General features: G+C 37.8%; 1 protein-coding gene across 5 annotated transcripts in view; it reads right to left on the reverse strand.

Annotated features, from left to right (window-relative positions):
• LOC106179577 (calcitonin gene-related peptide type 1 receptor) overlaps nucleotides 1–17,042 on the reverse strand; it is a 60,370-nt gene that overhangs the window by 10,751 nt on the left and 32,577 nt on the right. For all 5 annotated transcript variants that reach the window (XM_087012993.1, XM_087012996.1, XM_087012995.1 and 2 more), the window contains 2 exons: nucleotides 3,190–3,303; nucleotides 907–1,013 (listed from right to left, as the gene is read on the reverse strand). In XM_087012993.1, coding sequence (XP_086869119.1) covers nucleotides 907–1,013; nucleotides 3,190–3,303 — 221 coding nt within the window. The remainder of the gene's footprint in view (nucleotides 1–906; nucleotides 1,014–3,189; nucleotides 3,304–17,042) is intronic.

A 17,042-nucleotide genomic window follows, 5' to 3' on the forward strand; every position in this document is an offset into this window, starting at 1 on the left:
CGTGGAAGCCGCATCCAAAAATCAAATAAGCGAAGTATACATTAAACCTGACGAAGATTCAGATCATGGACAAGGACAAGGATGTCTCCATCGGGTAAACTAGATAAAGCAGACGTTACCTAACCGCGTGTAGTAAATTAAGGCGGATCGATGCGTCGAGAGGGATGGTTATGAAGTCTTTAAGCCTGTGTAAATCAGCGTTCCGAGACTGTAAATCCTTGCACGGGGTTATTAAGGCGAGACCGAGCTAATCTTTGTCTGAATTGGGTGCCAATTTGGCAGAGAACGGTCGAGATAAATTGACTGGAACAATCGTTAAGAGTTTGGATATTTTTTCTCTGTGGGTGTCTGCATGAGCAGTAGATTTCGACTTAATCCCGGAACAGCGCATTTATCCAATTGAATATTTTGAAAGGGTTGACAGGGGCGGATTTAGGCCGTCTTCTGGTCTTCCAGAAGACGGTCATATTTTCAAGTTTACATTGACGGGGATCTAATTTTTTTCTGTTTGAAGACGGTCAAAAGTAGAGGATGGATCAATAAAGATAATTTGGAAGACTATCAAAATATATCTGGATCCGCCCTGGTTGATGTGTGTAAATGCGAAAAAATCTAAGGAAACTATGTTTTTGCGAAAGTACACGTTGAACGCGAAAGAAACATATCCGTTATCTTATTGATTTTCAGCATTTTGGTTGGCATACTGCCGCCTTAAATGTTTCATTCAATTGAATTGTTGCGCAATGGTACCATGGACTTTTATTTATTTATTTACTTATTTATTATTATTATTATTATTATTATTATTATCATTACTTTCGTTGTTGTTGTTGCTGTTGTTATTATTGCGTGTATATCTTTAAGCCTAAATACATTTAACATATAAGGCTGGATAGGCATGCCTACCGTCATCTTTTCCTCGTCCATGCAGTTGTAATACTTAGTAAAGACGGCGCCAGTGTCGGGACGTCTCCACCATGTGCCATTGGATGTGCATTCTTTGTACGCTTGCGCTAAAATGATACGAAAAGGCGCTTTAAATACATGTAGAAATTACTTGCTTTTTTTTCATTTTACTGTATCAAAAGATAATTTGTTTTGAAACCATTGCTTAAATGTATAATCTATAGACGGTAAATACATCCGGTAGAGAGAACTTATAAATACTACATTGTAAGTATATAACACCCGAGTAAGAAATCTTCCAAAAATGCAGTTAACAAATCAGGAAAAAAGGTTAGTTTGTAATATTTATAGTCAGACAGATTTTTCTGTATATCCATCCATCCATCTATCTATCTATCTATCTATCTATCTATCTCAGGCCCGTAGCCAGCAATTTCAAAAGGGGGGTTCTTTTTCTGAAAAAGTGGACCTTTTCCCATACAGACTTCATGTACCAAGTTAAAATTTAACCCAGAGTGGACCTTTCCCAGCAAAAGGGGCGGTTCTTTCGAACCCCACGAACCCCCCCCCCCCCCCCCCTGGCTACGGGCCTGTATCTATAGACAGACATGCACACAGGTTGATACATGTAGCTGTTCCAAAGCTGTGTGACAGAAGCTCTTCTACACACACTGGACAATAGAAGAGTCACCCCCTGAATCAGAGTAATCAAAGTTATTATGCCTGGTCTACTTATAATGTGACTAATGAGTATAAAACCGCTGTATCATGGAATTATATTGTTGGTCTTTTTGTGAAATTTGATGTTAAAAAATGATAAAAGGAGCATATTATTCTACAGTCATTTATCTCCCCCAAAGTACTGGTTCAGTAGGGGTGACACTTCTATGTCCAGTGTGTGTAACTGCTGAACAAATGAAGCATGAATATGTGGAAATAATGCACTGCTTTTACAGTTTTGTTTTGAAAAAAGACGTGGCTTTGGCATTTTGTCTTGGAAACGGGAACTATCCGAATTCGATGTTTTAAAGCATCAGTAAGCCCAACCCTCCAACTATTTATTCCCTCTGAGAGTCTCGTATATAATCTGTTTACGAGGTCATTACTTCTGGGAGTCTCAATCACTTTAAGGTAGATCGATACGTTAAACTCGCTCGACTTGGTCAAAACAGTTTTTTCTCGTTTCTTTTTGTGAAATACTCATCTAGATATTAGTGCAATCAAATCAAGCACTTTTAAAGTGCACTTTTTCGTTGTTTTATTTACCATCCCTTTTAAGCTCTGCCTCTTTTTATTTTAATTTAATTGCTTTGTAAATTGGTGTAAGATAATGACCGTTTTTTGCCGTAACTCCATAACTAAATCAAACAGCATCAAGAAAACTGGGATAGTTGACGGCATTTGGGTGAAATACAATCCCGTGCCAGAGTTTGTTTTAATTTTGTCTTGCCTATGAGATACGAGTCTCTAATTACGATGTTCCATCAAAGGCTGTCATTCTTTCGCCTACCAGTATTGATTGATACCCCCCCCCCCCCCCCCCAAAAAAAAAAAAAAATCCTGGCATCAGATTGACCGTAGTTGTTATTGTTGTTATTAATTAGGCGTCAAAACGGTGTTAGTAGCTGTTCAGGTAAGGGAGATCTGCTCGAAATAAAAAACAATTTTCAACACAAACACACTGGTGTTACGCCATGAAGCCATCATCTGATATTAGCAAATTCATCCTCATGTATGTTTGATGTGACAGCATTGTGTCATAAGATGACATAATCTATTTCTTCATTGCCTTAGGGGAAAAGGAAACAGCTCCTAATATATCGATCTACACTGTACCATAATATGATACTACTACCTTAGCGTTGTATATGTACTCCTTTAACAACCTCTTTTTTTTCTTAAACAGAGAGAAAATGTATTTGAAAAGCGCAAAGCTGTCACAACGAATCGAATTTTAATTATAAACTCCTTTTAAATATGGGAGTAGAAAAAGAAGGTGAATAAGTGAAGGAACAAATTGATAGATGCATGCACCTTTACACTGCAAGGGTTTTGAAATAAAATTGAAAATGTGAAGGGAAGTTGCTGATGACTGTATGAATCTATTATTATTATTATTATTATTATTATTATTATTTCATTTTAAGGAGTAATCTATCTATCTATCTATCTATAGACATGCATTCACACAGGTTGATAGCTCTTCCAAAGTTGTGTGACCTATAGGCTCTTCTAACTATTGAATGTGTATGTAATCCGGTGCCCTCACCACTGAATACTCACCCAGGGGATCCCACTCTTTGGACACATACTGTGGGCAGGGGGAGTACACCGTGGTCCCGGCAGGGGTGTCGTCCCAGCATGCCCAGCCGTCCCATGTGCGATAGCAGTAAAGGCCTAAAATTTAAAAAAATCATACATATGTACAAATGTATACTATATAAAATATGTATCTCGGTCTTAGTGCACGAAAACCATGCAACCACTTTTAAAGCAGAAATGTCATTGTTCGATGTTTTATTCAATTCACCACCCCACGCGCTTGCCCCCGTTTTTTGTCAATTCAACTGATTTGTAAATTGGTACAATATAGTAATAACTATTACTACAATATAACTATATACTATAACTATTATAAATACTAATAAGTCAAACATGTAAATGTAAAAGGACGTGCATGCATGACAAATAAAATGGAAGCTTTTGCATTATACATAGGAAGTTGATACTCTATGTGACATATATCACAATATTTTTGAGTCCTCATTCTCAATTTCTTCATGTATCTTGTAATTAGTATAATGAGGATATAAATGAAGCTGAATTCATGTTAGGCTTTGCTCCCAGTGTCTCAGATTCACGTCGAGGCGGGGAGACCATCAGGGAAATTAGCGGCATCGTTTTTGAAGTGGGGTCGGCCATATTGAGTCTGCGGATCAGTTAGTCCGCGGATCATCTGTTCTGAATGCGCTCTAATTAATCAAGTGACATATCAAGGCAATTTTGATCCAGGATTGATGTGAATTGTAATAAAGTTTAGCATGAACACCCTGGTAAGGACAACCCAAGTTCATTGATCAGTGCAGAAGTTTTCTCGGTCGTCCCTGAAGATGTTGCCTGAGAAGGGCACCATTCACTACCCAGAGGAAAGCCAAAAGCTCACCCATTGTTTGCTTAAGTAAATGGTGTTAGCCCAATTTTAGTCCTAAAATAAATCTAAGACTACAGAATATATCTCTTGAGTCCGAATGAGACCGAAGATAAATCAGTAGAAAAACAAAAGTATGAAATACCGCGTCTTGTTTAAGATAAAAGATAAAAATTAGTGACTCATGATTTAGACTAATCATTATTTTTACTTTATTGAAAAGTTGCACTACAATGTATGAACGTTTCTTAAACAAAAGTACACCACATTTTGAACTTAAAAAAGGTAAGACCAGTTCGTGGCCATGGGGAATGTGTCTTATTTTTCTCTGAAGCTGGCGCGCAGCAATCATCAAAATAAAGAACCCAATACGTACTTTTATACATGTATCTTAAAACCATTCATAGTCGCCTCCTTTTCCCTCGGTTATTACAATAGTAATTGGAATCGAAAATTTTGACGGCGTTGCGCGAGCAGTTTTCGATTTTTATTACATTTTTAACATCGGCTAAAGTGATAAAATGGATGTATCATTTGAGATGTAAAGGAGAGACGGTTTTTCCTTTTTAAAAGAAGAATATGGATTATAGTTGGGAGATATTACACACCCAATCCAATTACGCCCAAATAAGACAAGTGTTGCAGTTATTGACAAGAGTTATCCCAAGTTTATCCTGTTATTCCTTGTTATCATACTCTTATGATCAATTTCCTGTTAGATCATATGTGAAACGCACATTCATCGTCATGATATCTTACCGGCTTTAGAAATTAAACTTCAACCTGGCGCGTAGGAAGCTTAATGTAAGTGTGAGGGAGTGTGTGTAGGGTGGGCGATGGTGGTGGGGGGGGGGGGGGGAGGGGGCAGCTGAAAACTTACAAACAAATAAATGAATAAATAAATAAATGATGGTAATAACAGTGTTCGGTAGATGGAATATTCCCTTCAACTAACCCTGCCCACTTCTTGCTCTTTTGCCTGACGTGATTGAAACAAAAAAAAAAAAAAAGGGGGGGGGGGGCGCTTTCCCACACCAACGATATTAGGCCCCATTCACAATACGACTAGTCCGAGGACCAAATATGGCGGACCCACTTGAATATTTCCCAAAGGGATATCTATCCAGTGTCTGTTAGCGGATTAGGCGGCAAGCTTTGTATTGGGTCGCCAAATTTGACCCTCGGACTAGTTACTCCCCTATTCTGAATGGGGCCTTAGACTTCGTACACATTCGAAAGACGGAGAGGAACATGCTGTCTTGGTACGCTTGAACTCGTTTTAATAGCCAAAAGCACAATTAGGCCTTTAAGCACCAAATCAAGCCGCATAGTTTGCTTATAAACACATGTAAAGTTAATTAATTGCGGTTAAGAAATGTAATCGTTAGCTGAAACTGCACACTGCGTACTTAAAAATTTGCTGAAATGTTCATGATTTAACGAAAGAGATCCACTTAACGGCAATTACTTTTGAAGTGCTGTAACATTACTCATCGCAATAACGGGCAAAATGAAACATCGATTCATTAAGTCCGGCATTTAAAGTTTATAGATATCAACCCTGATGAGATGCCAGAGGCCCGGCTGGATTAAACATGTGCATGGGGCAGAAAAATTAACTGGCGGCATTTCTTTTTCAAATTCCATGCAATTTTCTCGTACATCATTAACTTAATGTAGAAGCGAATAGATGCACGTAACGTTTATTTAGAAAATCTGTAGAGTGCCTGAGTTTGAACCACCCGAAATTGTATTTTCCGAAATTAAATTGATTTGGGCACAGATCTTATTGTGCGAGAGATTCAGAAGCCAAGCAATAAAATTTTTCTTGAAAAAATAAACCTCTTTCTTTTAATCACTATGACCAAAATTGTTCATAGAATTACGAACCATATATTACAAGAAAACTTTCTTTACGTTTGAGTTTCTGACATTTTGGGGGAGGAGGTCAATTGGTGCCTGTAACGAAGCAATCGTTATTTCCTTGTCGAGTTTCTGTGACTTGGTCAACCTACCATATTCTTTTCTTATTGAACATGTATGTCCTTTTAACATATAAGACAGATCCGCCTACGAGTCCCTTATGAAATCTGACTACAACACATGGCATGCACGTTATCCATAGAGTCAGGGTAATCTAATTGCATTTTCCACATACTGAGATTGACGTTTTCCTAGAACCATCCAAGATTGTTTAGAAAGTTTTCCTCGGTCAGTGATTTTGATTTTGATTGGTTTCGTCTCCGTTATGAGCTTTCAATTATATAGTAAGCTCCTACTATATAATATATACCGGTACTAAAAGCTGTAGGAGGCACTGGGTTCACGATGACCAATTTATCGCGAATTAGGATCTTGATGGAAGTCTGTGATTAAACGTCACCTATACTTGTCCTTTGTTGAAGGCAAGTAAGTGCAAGTGTAATTACAACAGAAAGTTGAAAATTGACCCATTCTTTAAATATGCTTTGAATATGCGTTGAGGTCGAGACCTCAATTTCGAAGGCTTTGCGTCAATCCACGACCAGGTTAAACTATATGCAATGGTAGAATTAAAAAAAAATTGTGTTCGGGTTTTGTCCAGTTTCACTAGCTATACGGTTATTTGAGGGGGAGCAGGGGGAAAGGGGGTGAACCAAAGACGGTAAGGGGGCGGGCTTGAGGGAAGTACTCGCTTGGCACCCTCTTTTAAAGGACCAACCACTAAAAACACCTTTAAAAATATCAACTCATCTCGTTGCTGTTGAAACAATATATATATATATACTCGCATTTTTGGTTTAACTTGTATGGACGGCTAAATATAGTCCACTTCGTCGAAATTGGTATAAGGGGTTCTATAAGATAGTTCAGAGAGGGGAAGAACTAAGTAGTCAAACCCGCCTCCTCCATACATACACGTACATACATGCATGTATATAGATGCATACGCAATTTTTGGATCTAGAAGGTCGGTCGCAAGCGACAAAATCAGGGATTTGGACAACGAGTATACCCCAGGACTATTTTAGGGTCACCCCATTCCCCTGAACCTTTAAAAGTGCATCGCCGTGACCAAAAATGGAATTTGATTCGATCATTCTTTTATTTCTAGAAGAAAAGTGTATAATCAACTGGAAATGGGAGGTTTGGGTTTGAAGCCGAGGAGAAATCTGGGAAAATTGACAAGACTGAACTCTCGACGACAAGACAACTTCATACATTGATGGTCAAAGCACAATAGATTGCAGACTATACCTCTTAGTTTGCAAACCAGACGGTACACGCGTATCAATTCCTTAATCGCAATCGCATGCAAAACACGTGTAATTCAGTTTGACGTTTTTATGTTGTCTTATGTTATTTCATTTTTCTTTTGACTCTTGATACTTGCCCAAATCAAGTTACAGCCTCAGGGAATGATATTTCAATCAAAACCACATATTGCACAATATTTGATAAGTGAGCTTGCATGAGATGCAATAATCGGTCATTTGGGATATTCCAAGGTAACTTACAAAAAAGGAAAAAAATAGGACTAAGTACGTATCTAAAGCCCCTATTACATCAGGCTTTTATACAGTTTGGGGAATCAACTTAACCAACTGTCATCATCATTCAAGTTGAGGCAATGACATTTTACCAGAATTCAACGTCAAACCATGCATCGCCGTTCATAAACTTCAAATATCTCAGTCTTATCTTTTGTGACATTTTCGTGGGTGTGGGGCAATAATAGTTTCCCTAGCCTCGTGTTTTATAAGGGCTAATATTTCAGAATTTCACGTAAGTCGCAATTCGTTACTTTTTGCAACAAATAACACTGTCTATGATTATATTATGTGTCTATCATACAATTAACAATGGATTAAACCTGACGCATTTCCTCGGTCAAAAGAAATTTATCACGCTCAGGATATACGCATGACATTTATGCCTCTTCTAACCAACGGGCATCCAGGCAGGCACAGCGTTTGGCTCGGAACTTGGGACAATATTGAAAGGAATACACACAAAGTGCAAAATATGAAATGCCATCAGAAACATGAATTACATGAGTGAACATATGTTTACATCAAAGTCGTTAAAAGTTCTGAGGTGGTGTATTTATAAGCGTCTTTCTTCGTCCCATATCATTACATATCAAAAACAGTACATTTGCACCCGAAAGACCTCGCATTGCGATATAACTTTACGGTACACTGCCTATATTTGTTAACTGATACTTAAGTTATCAATCTGTTTTTTTTTTTTTTTTTTTTTTTTTTGTCTTTTCTCTCATTTATCTACTCCTTCCAAGTACCTTATTGCGATTTTATTCCCATTTCCTTTTCTGATTTTTTCTCGCTATTTCTCATTTTTATCCATTCATTAATTTTTTATTCAAATCTCTGTCTATTAGCGCTGAATACATCATATAGTTATGACATCGTGTCCCGAACTGGAGACATGACATGTTACAATGTCGATGTCCTTAAAACGTGACAGTGGCGTACATCTTGATAGCGTTTTCCATTATATAAGCTAGTGGAACCCATGCCAGTAAACCACCCTAGAGACAGGAGACCCATCAACACGATACCAACTTAATCTGCACTATAGACCTGATTTAAGTGTATCATGGCTGCTTTTGGTTGACCTTTTCCCGAAGTCATTCAGAATACAATTTACTTTCCAATTGACAGCTCATCTGAGCGGGGACTAATTTTCGAATATATACGCGGTTCTTTTTTTTTTTTTTTTTTTCTCGATGATCTGCACATTGGGATATTAGCAGTTGAATGTGAAGAAGCTTGTCTAACAATCCTGTATGTTGTGAAACCGTTAAACGCCAATGTGATGAAAATCCAGTTTTGCATTTGAGGTGACACTACACGTGTATGTAACCACACGTATAAGTAATGGCAAGAAGGCACAAAAAGGGGCATTTCAAAAAAAATTTTTTTTTTTTTTTTGAAGTTGATCGGATTAACATTTCAGAAACCAGACATTTGGAGTTTAACTGGATCTAACTGTCATGTTGTTGTTTATTGATTTCAAAACACATTTTTGAAAGATTGGCCTTTCCGAATTTCTATTAAGATGCTGTTCCTTAATTATTCGAATGGATTTGTCATTAAATTGAGTGTATTTAGAAATTCATGTACTCGTGACACATATTGCAGTATGCAGCATGAATGTGACGGGTATGTGCACATTTGAATCACAAATATAATATCCTTGACGTTCCCAGTATCTCCATATCACGGAATCAATCAATGTATTATTCTATTATTCTGTAACAATTGCAGAGCTGGTTCTGTTGATAGCGTGGTCTCAGAAAATTTTATTAGTTGAGGTTTTCTACCACGTAGGAATAATCATATCCTATAATGTTTGTTTAAATTGAGCTATATCCTGTAAAATTCATTTGCCGGTTATTTTTTCTCATATTTTCGCTCACTAATTGGCGGCCATCTTGAAAAATGCTCAGTGTCTCAGACGTAGCAACCAAGTTAATTTTAATTGTCATAGGGAATGCACTACTGTAAATGAAATAATAAAGTGAAGTGAAAAAAGGAAAGAAAGAAAGAAAAATAGAAACGAAGAAAGAAAAACTGTCAGGATTGGCATTTTGACAACTGGACTGCATGTATAATGGTATTGAAGAATTGACAGAACGTCTTCTATACACTTACGGACGGTGAATACGTTGAAGCTGCGGAGATTCTCTGCATGCAGTAGATTTCAGCCGTACGTGCAAATAATTCAACAAGGATGATAACTCATCAGACATGATTTTAATTAAACATTGGTTATTTCGCCGTGAACTAGCTTTTACACCATTAAAGGTTTCTAAAATGCTGCAATGTTGGAGACCAATATCTTCAATCATACTTGAGTGAATTGCAGTTTATAAACGTGCATGCACGTATCACACCCACACTTTTTTTACCTGGGACCAGGTAAAATGGTATATTTTACCTTTGAAACTTACAGTTAGCGTGAAAAGGTGAAATTTTAAGGTTCTCATTTCCAGCTGAAATAACACTGGATCATTGACACCTCATTTAAAACTCCAACTGAGTAACCTTTATAAATGCGCCTGTAAGAGTTACACGTAATCGGCATATGTATGTATCTAAAACATCAAATACCTCCAACTTTTTACAAAGCATGAGGGGATCTTTCATTTAGTTGAACAACTTAATTACAGTAAGTCAATAAATCATTTTTCAAGCTTGACCGATTTGTATAATTTAACTCATTTTGCCACAACCGTCACTGTTTTAAAAACACAGGAAAATGACATTGAAATCGGACAGCGTCACAACTTTGAAATCTGACACAAACAAGTTTTGCGTGCATTTTCTGTATCGATAGATAACAGCATATTTATCATTTCTGATTGGATAGACCTTCCTAAAAACATCCTTAATTTCATTACGTTGGCAGGGCAGTCAAAAATGCTGATCTAATCATAGACATGGGATTGCAATAATGGAAATAATCTGGCGGTATCTTGTGAATGGGGAAAATTATTGTTGAATGTGGAATAAAAAACATAGTTCCAAGTGATATGGGACGAAGATAACTTTGATAGGGGAATTTTCGATTGACTTGAGTGCATGCGTAACCTCTATTCGCGATACATGTCAGACATTTTATGGCGCTCTTTGACTTTTGAAGTCAGCAGCATGGGTCGAACTTCCGGTCGATGAATGGGCGATATCTTTTTATAAACATGAACCGTGACAAGCCTGTCATTATTATAGTGATGTATCGAACCTAGGAAGACGTTAAATTAACAAGAAGCACGTGTATCACGTCACCATAAAACGCGTTAATTTGCCGTGCTGTTCAATTAATTAAGTGTCTAGCGGCGAAATTCCTGTTCAGCTGTGTCGTTTTAAAAGACATCATCCGAGATAAGCCCAAGTCTCGAAAATTTGCGTAAAATCACGCGATATTTATTATTATTATTATTATTATTATTATTATTATTATTATTATTATTATTATTATTCATTTATCTATTTATTTTTATTATTTATTTATTTTTTTTTAATTTTGAAATTGCAGATTTTGGAGGAAAGTGGGCTGTAAACAGACAAGTGGCAGGGTATATATTATGAACGAATGTATTTTATTTTTTTGATTGCAGCAATTTCATAAGCTGAATGGTCGAAATCTGTCAGTCTATATAACCTGACCTAAAGTGATTCTAAATTTGAACCAGTGTGACTGTACACGTACCCCCCTTGATTTAAGATCTAGCCATTTTTATTATTTTGTAAAGTGAAGCCAATTTATCGGATGGAGACTGAACTAGACTAGTAGTATTACCGGTAGCGTGGCACATGTATCAACGACCTCTTCTGCTCGGTTGATGGAGAGAATGAGCCCAGTTAACCGGTTTGATGGTGTATTTGAGTATGAACGAATGTAATAGCTATTTTTCTAAAGCAAGTTTTCGAATTTGTTTACTAGTATGTGAACGATTAGGCATTTACAGGTTGCGTTGCTAGATAAAAAGAGTCCCAATTTCCATTGAAATCCGATCAAAAGACGTGACCTTCGCGCGCTGACATTTGGCCACTGAATTTAAACCAGTAAATTGACAGTAAAAGGATGTGAGCAATTTATCCCCACAAAACCGGATGTGAGCGGTATTAAAGGACAATCGAATCCTAAAAGAAGAGCCTCTGTGATTTCCTATCAGTCATTTACCATTCACCACAGTGTATAAAGACAAGCAGAAATGTATGCATGCTTTATTTGATTTTTTGTATGGATCAACTTGATTTACAACACAAGATGAATACAAGAGAGAGTTTTTTTATATATTTATTTATCCTTTATTTATTGTGTTTCTATTATTATTGTTATTATTATTATTATTATTATTATTATTATTATTATTATTATATTTTCAGCTTGGGGTGGGGGTGCCTTAAAAAGTCCCCATAGTCGCACTCTGCAATCACCACAACATGTAAATATTAGTGTTGCATTGTCTGTAGCCCATGACTAGGAACTAACCATACCTAGGCCCCATTCAGAATAGGGGTCTTACTAGTCCGAGGGTCAAATATGGCGACCCACTAGAAAGCTTGCTTTCTAATCCGCTAGTAGCCACTGAATAGATATCCCGTGGGGAAGTATTCAAGTGGGTCGGCCATATTTGACCCTCGGACTAGTTAGACCCCTATTCTGAACGCATCGTGCTGAGTCATTTGCAGCCGCAGGTGCACCATGGTTGTGAGACGCAAAATGCATCGAGACGTCGTTCCCAGACTTATAATTGGATGTGATTTATTATTTACAACGGGACTCGGAAAAAATACATTTTGTATACGGAAAAAATACATTTTGTATTTTTTGTCGGGAAGTAGTTTTTAGATAATCTAGCCTCCAAATGTCACCGGCATTTTCTATGCATTGTTTATGAACCGAGTTTCACCTTTGAAATTAGTGTAGATCAGAATAGGTTTTTGTTTGCCGGCAAGGAGTAACCTCGGAATTGATGAACATGCTTTCTGATTAACAGTTTCTTATCAGGCAGATTCCTTCTTCTCCAAACGTCCTTAGATATTGATTTGGCTGCCGTTTTTTTTTTTTTTTTCTTTCAGCAACCTTTTACTACAACATAGTTACTGTAAGTACAAAATTCATCAAAATTTCATCGTATTGTTTTACTTCGAAAAACAAAACGAAAAGACAATAATTCACATATTTATATATACATCATTGCGCCAGTTTGAGTGTTGCTTATTCCAGAGGTGAAAATAGCATTTCGATATCCAAATATACTGGTACATGTATACTGAACTCACAATTATAGACAAATTAAGAGCTCATTCAGGACAGCGGACTAACATATCCGCGGATCAAATATGGCTACACATGCTTGAAAGCGTGCCGAGATTTAACTGTTCTGAAGCCCCCGCTGGGGTGGTGCATGTGGGAGGCGGGAATCCATTGTCAAGTGCGAGCCATATTTGATATATCGGATATAATTCCCTGGATAGACACACCGTGCATTGTTAAATAGACACATAGATAGACGCATTGTTGTTTATGCTCTCTGTAAGACCCCGTTCAGATAGACACATCGTACAAGTTGGGTATGTCCAATTCTGCGGGGGTGTGGTTCTCGCCTAGTGCAGTCAGTGGAATCAGCTTTTTCATTGCTTGACGCGTATCCTTGAGCAGGGGTACTTAAGCCCAGCGCACACGAAAATTAATTACCTATTCCTCCTAGCTGTTCAAGTAGGCTTGTCATTCAGTTCAGCCGTTTGCACTCAGCGAGAGCCCTCGCAGAATTGGACCGACCCAACTAGTGCGATGGTACTATCTGAATGCCCCCATAAATCTCAGCAGGTTGGCCCTGATTGGGCCAATCAGCACGTAGGCTTTCTTTACCCAGCCCTGTAGGAACCAATAGTTAGGAACCATAACGGGCTCTGCAGCTAGGTAATTTAGAGAGTTTCCGGTGCAGTTGGGATACGACGGCAAGATTGTTACGTATGTGCTAATGTATCCAGTAACGCGCTTCTCTCTTCGCGTTCCGGTAATGTCCCGGAATGCTGGCGCTCATTCCAATATAATAATAACAATATACGGCCCCGTAGCCATCTATTTCCAAGGGGGGGGGGGATTCTTTTTTATGAAAAAGGAGACAAATATTACCCAAAAGTGCAATTTTTCCCGACAAAAATGGCAGTTCGTAAGAACCCCACGATCAGCCCCCCGACTACGTGCCTGATAAACCAAAACTAGCGGCTCCTCTCTGTTAAAAAGTTGAAATTTGCATGAACATATAAATTAGCAAACATAACCTTTAATAACTATTTTCAATAATCTTCCGCACTGGCTAGATAGGAGCGCTTGTATTCCGCAGACTAGATGGGATGACGGTATATGAATGCGGTGAACGTCACAAGTGCGCACAAACCGATGACGTATTAATCTAGCCGGCGTATCTCACCGGCAACGGAAACTCTCATGCTCGGGCCTAAAGATCCCAATAGAGTTGCCACAAAATGGGCCAGGTTGTGGGTACATGTAGCAGTATGGGCGGATTTAGGCCGTCTTCTGGTTCTTCCGGAAGACGGTCAGAATTTCAAGTCTTTTCAAGATTTTATATAGACGGGTATCTAACTTTTTCTGTCGGAAGACGGTCAAAAATGAGGATGGATCAACAAAGATAATTTGGAAGACTGTCAGAAAATATCTCAGGATCCGCCCCCTGCCAGCAGTATGGTTCCCCAGTTAAATCGGCATTCGGTAATTTCTTCCGTGTTTGAGCACTAATGTGAAGTACATATGCACAGTGTGTAACCTTGTTATTATAAAAGGACAGAGAGTGCGAGACGCGTCCATGCACATTAGACACCGGGTATTAAGTGATTCAATTAAGTCGGAAACAGTCTGTAATGTGAATCGAGCACATTTTATTAATGAAAAGGCGCATATTTAACCAAAGCGTAGGACGAAACTCCCCTTTACGCCTGTCCATTACGTTGCAAATATGAGAACCAAAGACGAAAAAGGACGTATTTTTCCAGTGATCCACACCATGTTAAAGATTCATTTGAAAATGCAATAGCCTTAATGTTTTTCTGGTCTTTGACTGGGTTTCAATGAATATGCATTAAAACAACTAATGACTTGTACAGGTTGTTCATCGCCGCTAATTTGAAAGACGCTAGGCTCGATAACCGTGGCGAATTGTATTCATGGTCCGTTTAATTAAATCGCGACCGGTCGATAATTACAAAAAAAATTATGTATCAAATGTCATTAATATTATAGGCATGTACAATACTACTTAAAGTCCCTGAAAGGCATCACTTTTATCTTATTTGTTTGTCTGTCTGCCTGTCTGTCTGTCTGTTTGTTTGTTTCTTTGTTTGTTTGTCTGTCTGTCTGTCTGTCTGCCTGTCTGTCTGTCTGTTTGTTTGTGTGTTTGTTTCTTTGTTTGTTTGTCTGTCTGTCTGTCTGTTTGTTTGTTTGTGTGTTTGTTTGTTTTTGTGGTTGTTTGTTTAGACCGCCGAACAAACATTGTCCTCGCACACCGACGTTACTTTCACTTCATCCGTCAAATAAACTTAAGTACTAAAGCACTTCCCAGGACTCTACTTTTAATGCATTGCATAGAAAAATAATGCTGGCAGGAAGACGAGCAGTACGCTAAATAGTACAGACGTGCCCTGGTGTTAGCAGTACGAGGTCTTATTGTTCCTTGTGCTTCCTGCCGCAGTGCAGTAGTGTAATTAAATACGTACATGAATTGCTGACCCGATCCAAGTTATTATGAACCAATTTCTAAAATAAATTGAAATGTTACAGGTAAATGTAATGTTTCCACAATGGAGATACGAAAATATTTGACATCTGGTTCGTTAGAGAAGAATGTACAAAGGCGTTTTATCTTACATGTACGTTCCTCGTTGATCAATTAGTTAATTTTATTACAAAATTACTATATGATTTGAATTTTGTACTCCTGTAAATAAATTCGTTTGTGTTGTCAGTGTCTTTTATTTATATTTGTGTTATCACTACTTTTTAAAGTCAAAATTCCAATTTCCGCTGCAGCATTTTGCCGACATTGTTGATTTATCAAGTATAAAGTCGTAGCCTGGTTGGAGACTTGGTTTCGCATCCTGGCGTGCGATGTTGATTCAAATTCATGTTGGCATGTTTTCCATTTGTTTTCGCAGTTCCTGATTCCATTCTGTCAAGATTTGTTGCGTAGGTTTTTGTGGATGTTACTCCTGTAGATTCTCTTTTTTTTCTGTCTGTGGTTGCATGTTTTGCATGGTAAATAATATGATTCGGATTATCTTGCCTGTTGTCTACGTACTCTTGAAATACGTACGTTGAAGCGTCTCTTGAAATAACCAAGTATATATGTTGAATATCATTTTAGAATGACATCAAAAAAAGTATATGTACAATTTCAGACTTCCAGCTGAAGCGTACATTTCGACCCAGATAAGTATTCTGATAAAAATAAACAAATAAAAATAATGTAAAATGTTTTCCAGAACGTTGGCAGATCACTGTTTCACCACAATTAACGTGCACGTGCACAACGGCATGTTTCATAGTGCATCTTACATATACATGTACCATTAGGCTTAACAAGACCCGATGAACTTATTAGTAAGTAGTTTAGTTTAAGTAAAGTCGACCCTGAGATAATGGTTAAATTTACAAACGATTGGCCCTGAATAAATGCAGTGGGCATACCGAAATGAGCTATGCCGTCAACACTATGAGTTTGAAAATGGGATACCACTATAAAAAGAAAGCAATTCCCTCTTGGGGATTGGTTAAAATACAATGGTAACGAAATAAGCGACCTGTAAGATTGTTTGTGAAATGGAATTTAGTCTTTTAGGTTCGTGGCAGTCTTAGGGGCCCTTTATATTGAATTTTTTCGACCTAGCTATACTGCACTAACTCCACGGGGACTCCTGCTGAATGCAATCAGATTAACAGATAACGCGCCTCTGTTTTGTTCCCAACGTACTCATATAATCACCGTTTTTAGTCTACTCAAGAGTGGGCGTGTTAGTCCGTAAATCTGATTGTAATCAGCCCGAGTCCCCATGGGGTTGGTGCGCATTACCTAGGTCGACAAAATTCATTGCGAGCGGCCCCTTAGCAGCCAATGTTGTATTGAGAGCCTCATAGACGTTATTGTTAAAGGGATAATAACTCTTCGTTTCGGCCAAAAAATTAATTTTCCTGGAGTAAACAAAAATTTTCCCATACTAACCAAAGGTTAATGAATCCATTTTTACATTCAAAGTTAGTCCCTGGTTTTTTTCTAAGAAGTTTGGTTTTTTGTTAAAATCTCTTAAGAGATTTTAAAAGAGTATAGCCATCAATGGAGGTCACGTGGTCTAGAGACAAGCTCAGATATCAGAAAAAATAGCTATAACTGCCGTTTTTGTGGTAAAACAATATATTATTATATTTCTATGAGTTATTCACAATGTTTTTATTGTGAAAT

Source organism: Lingula anatina, chromosome 5 (assembly GCF_051362555.1).
Source record: "Lingula anatina isolate TDL-2025a chromosome 5, LinAna3.0, whole genome shotgun sequence".
Taxonomy (NCBI): Eukaryota; Metazoa; Brachiopoda; class Lingulata; order Lingulida; family Lingulidae; genus Lingula; species Lingula anatina.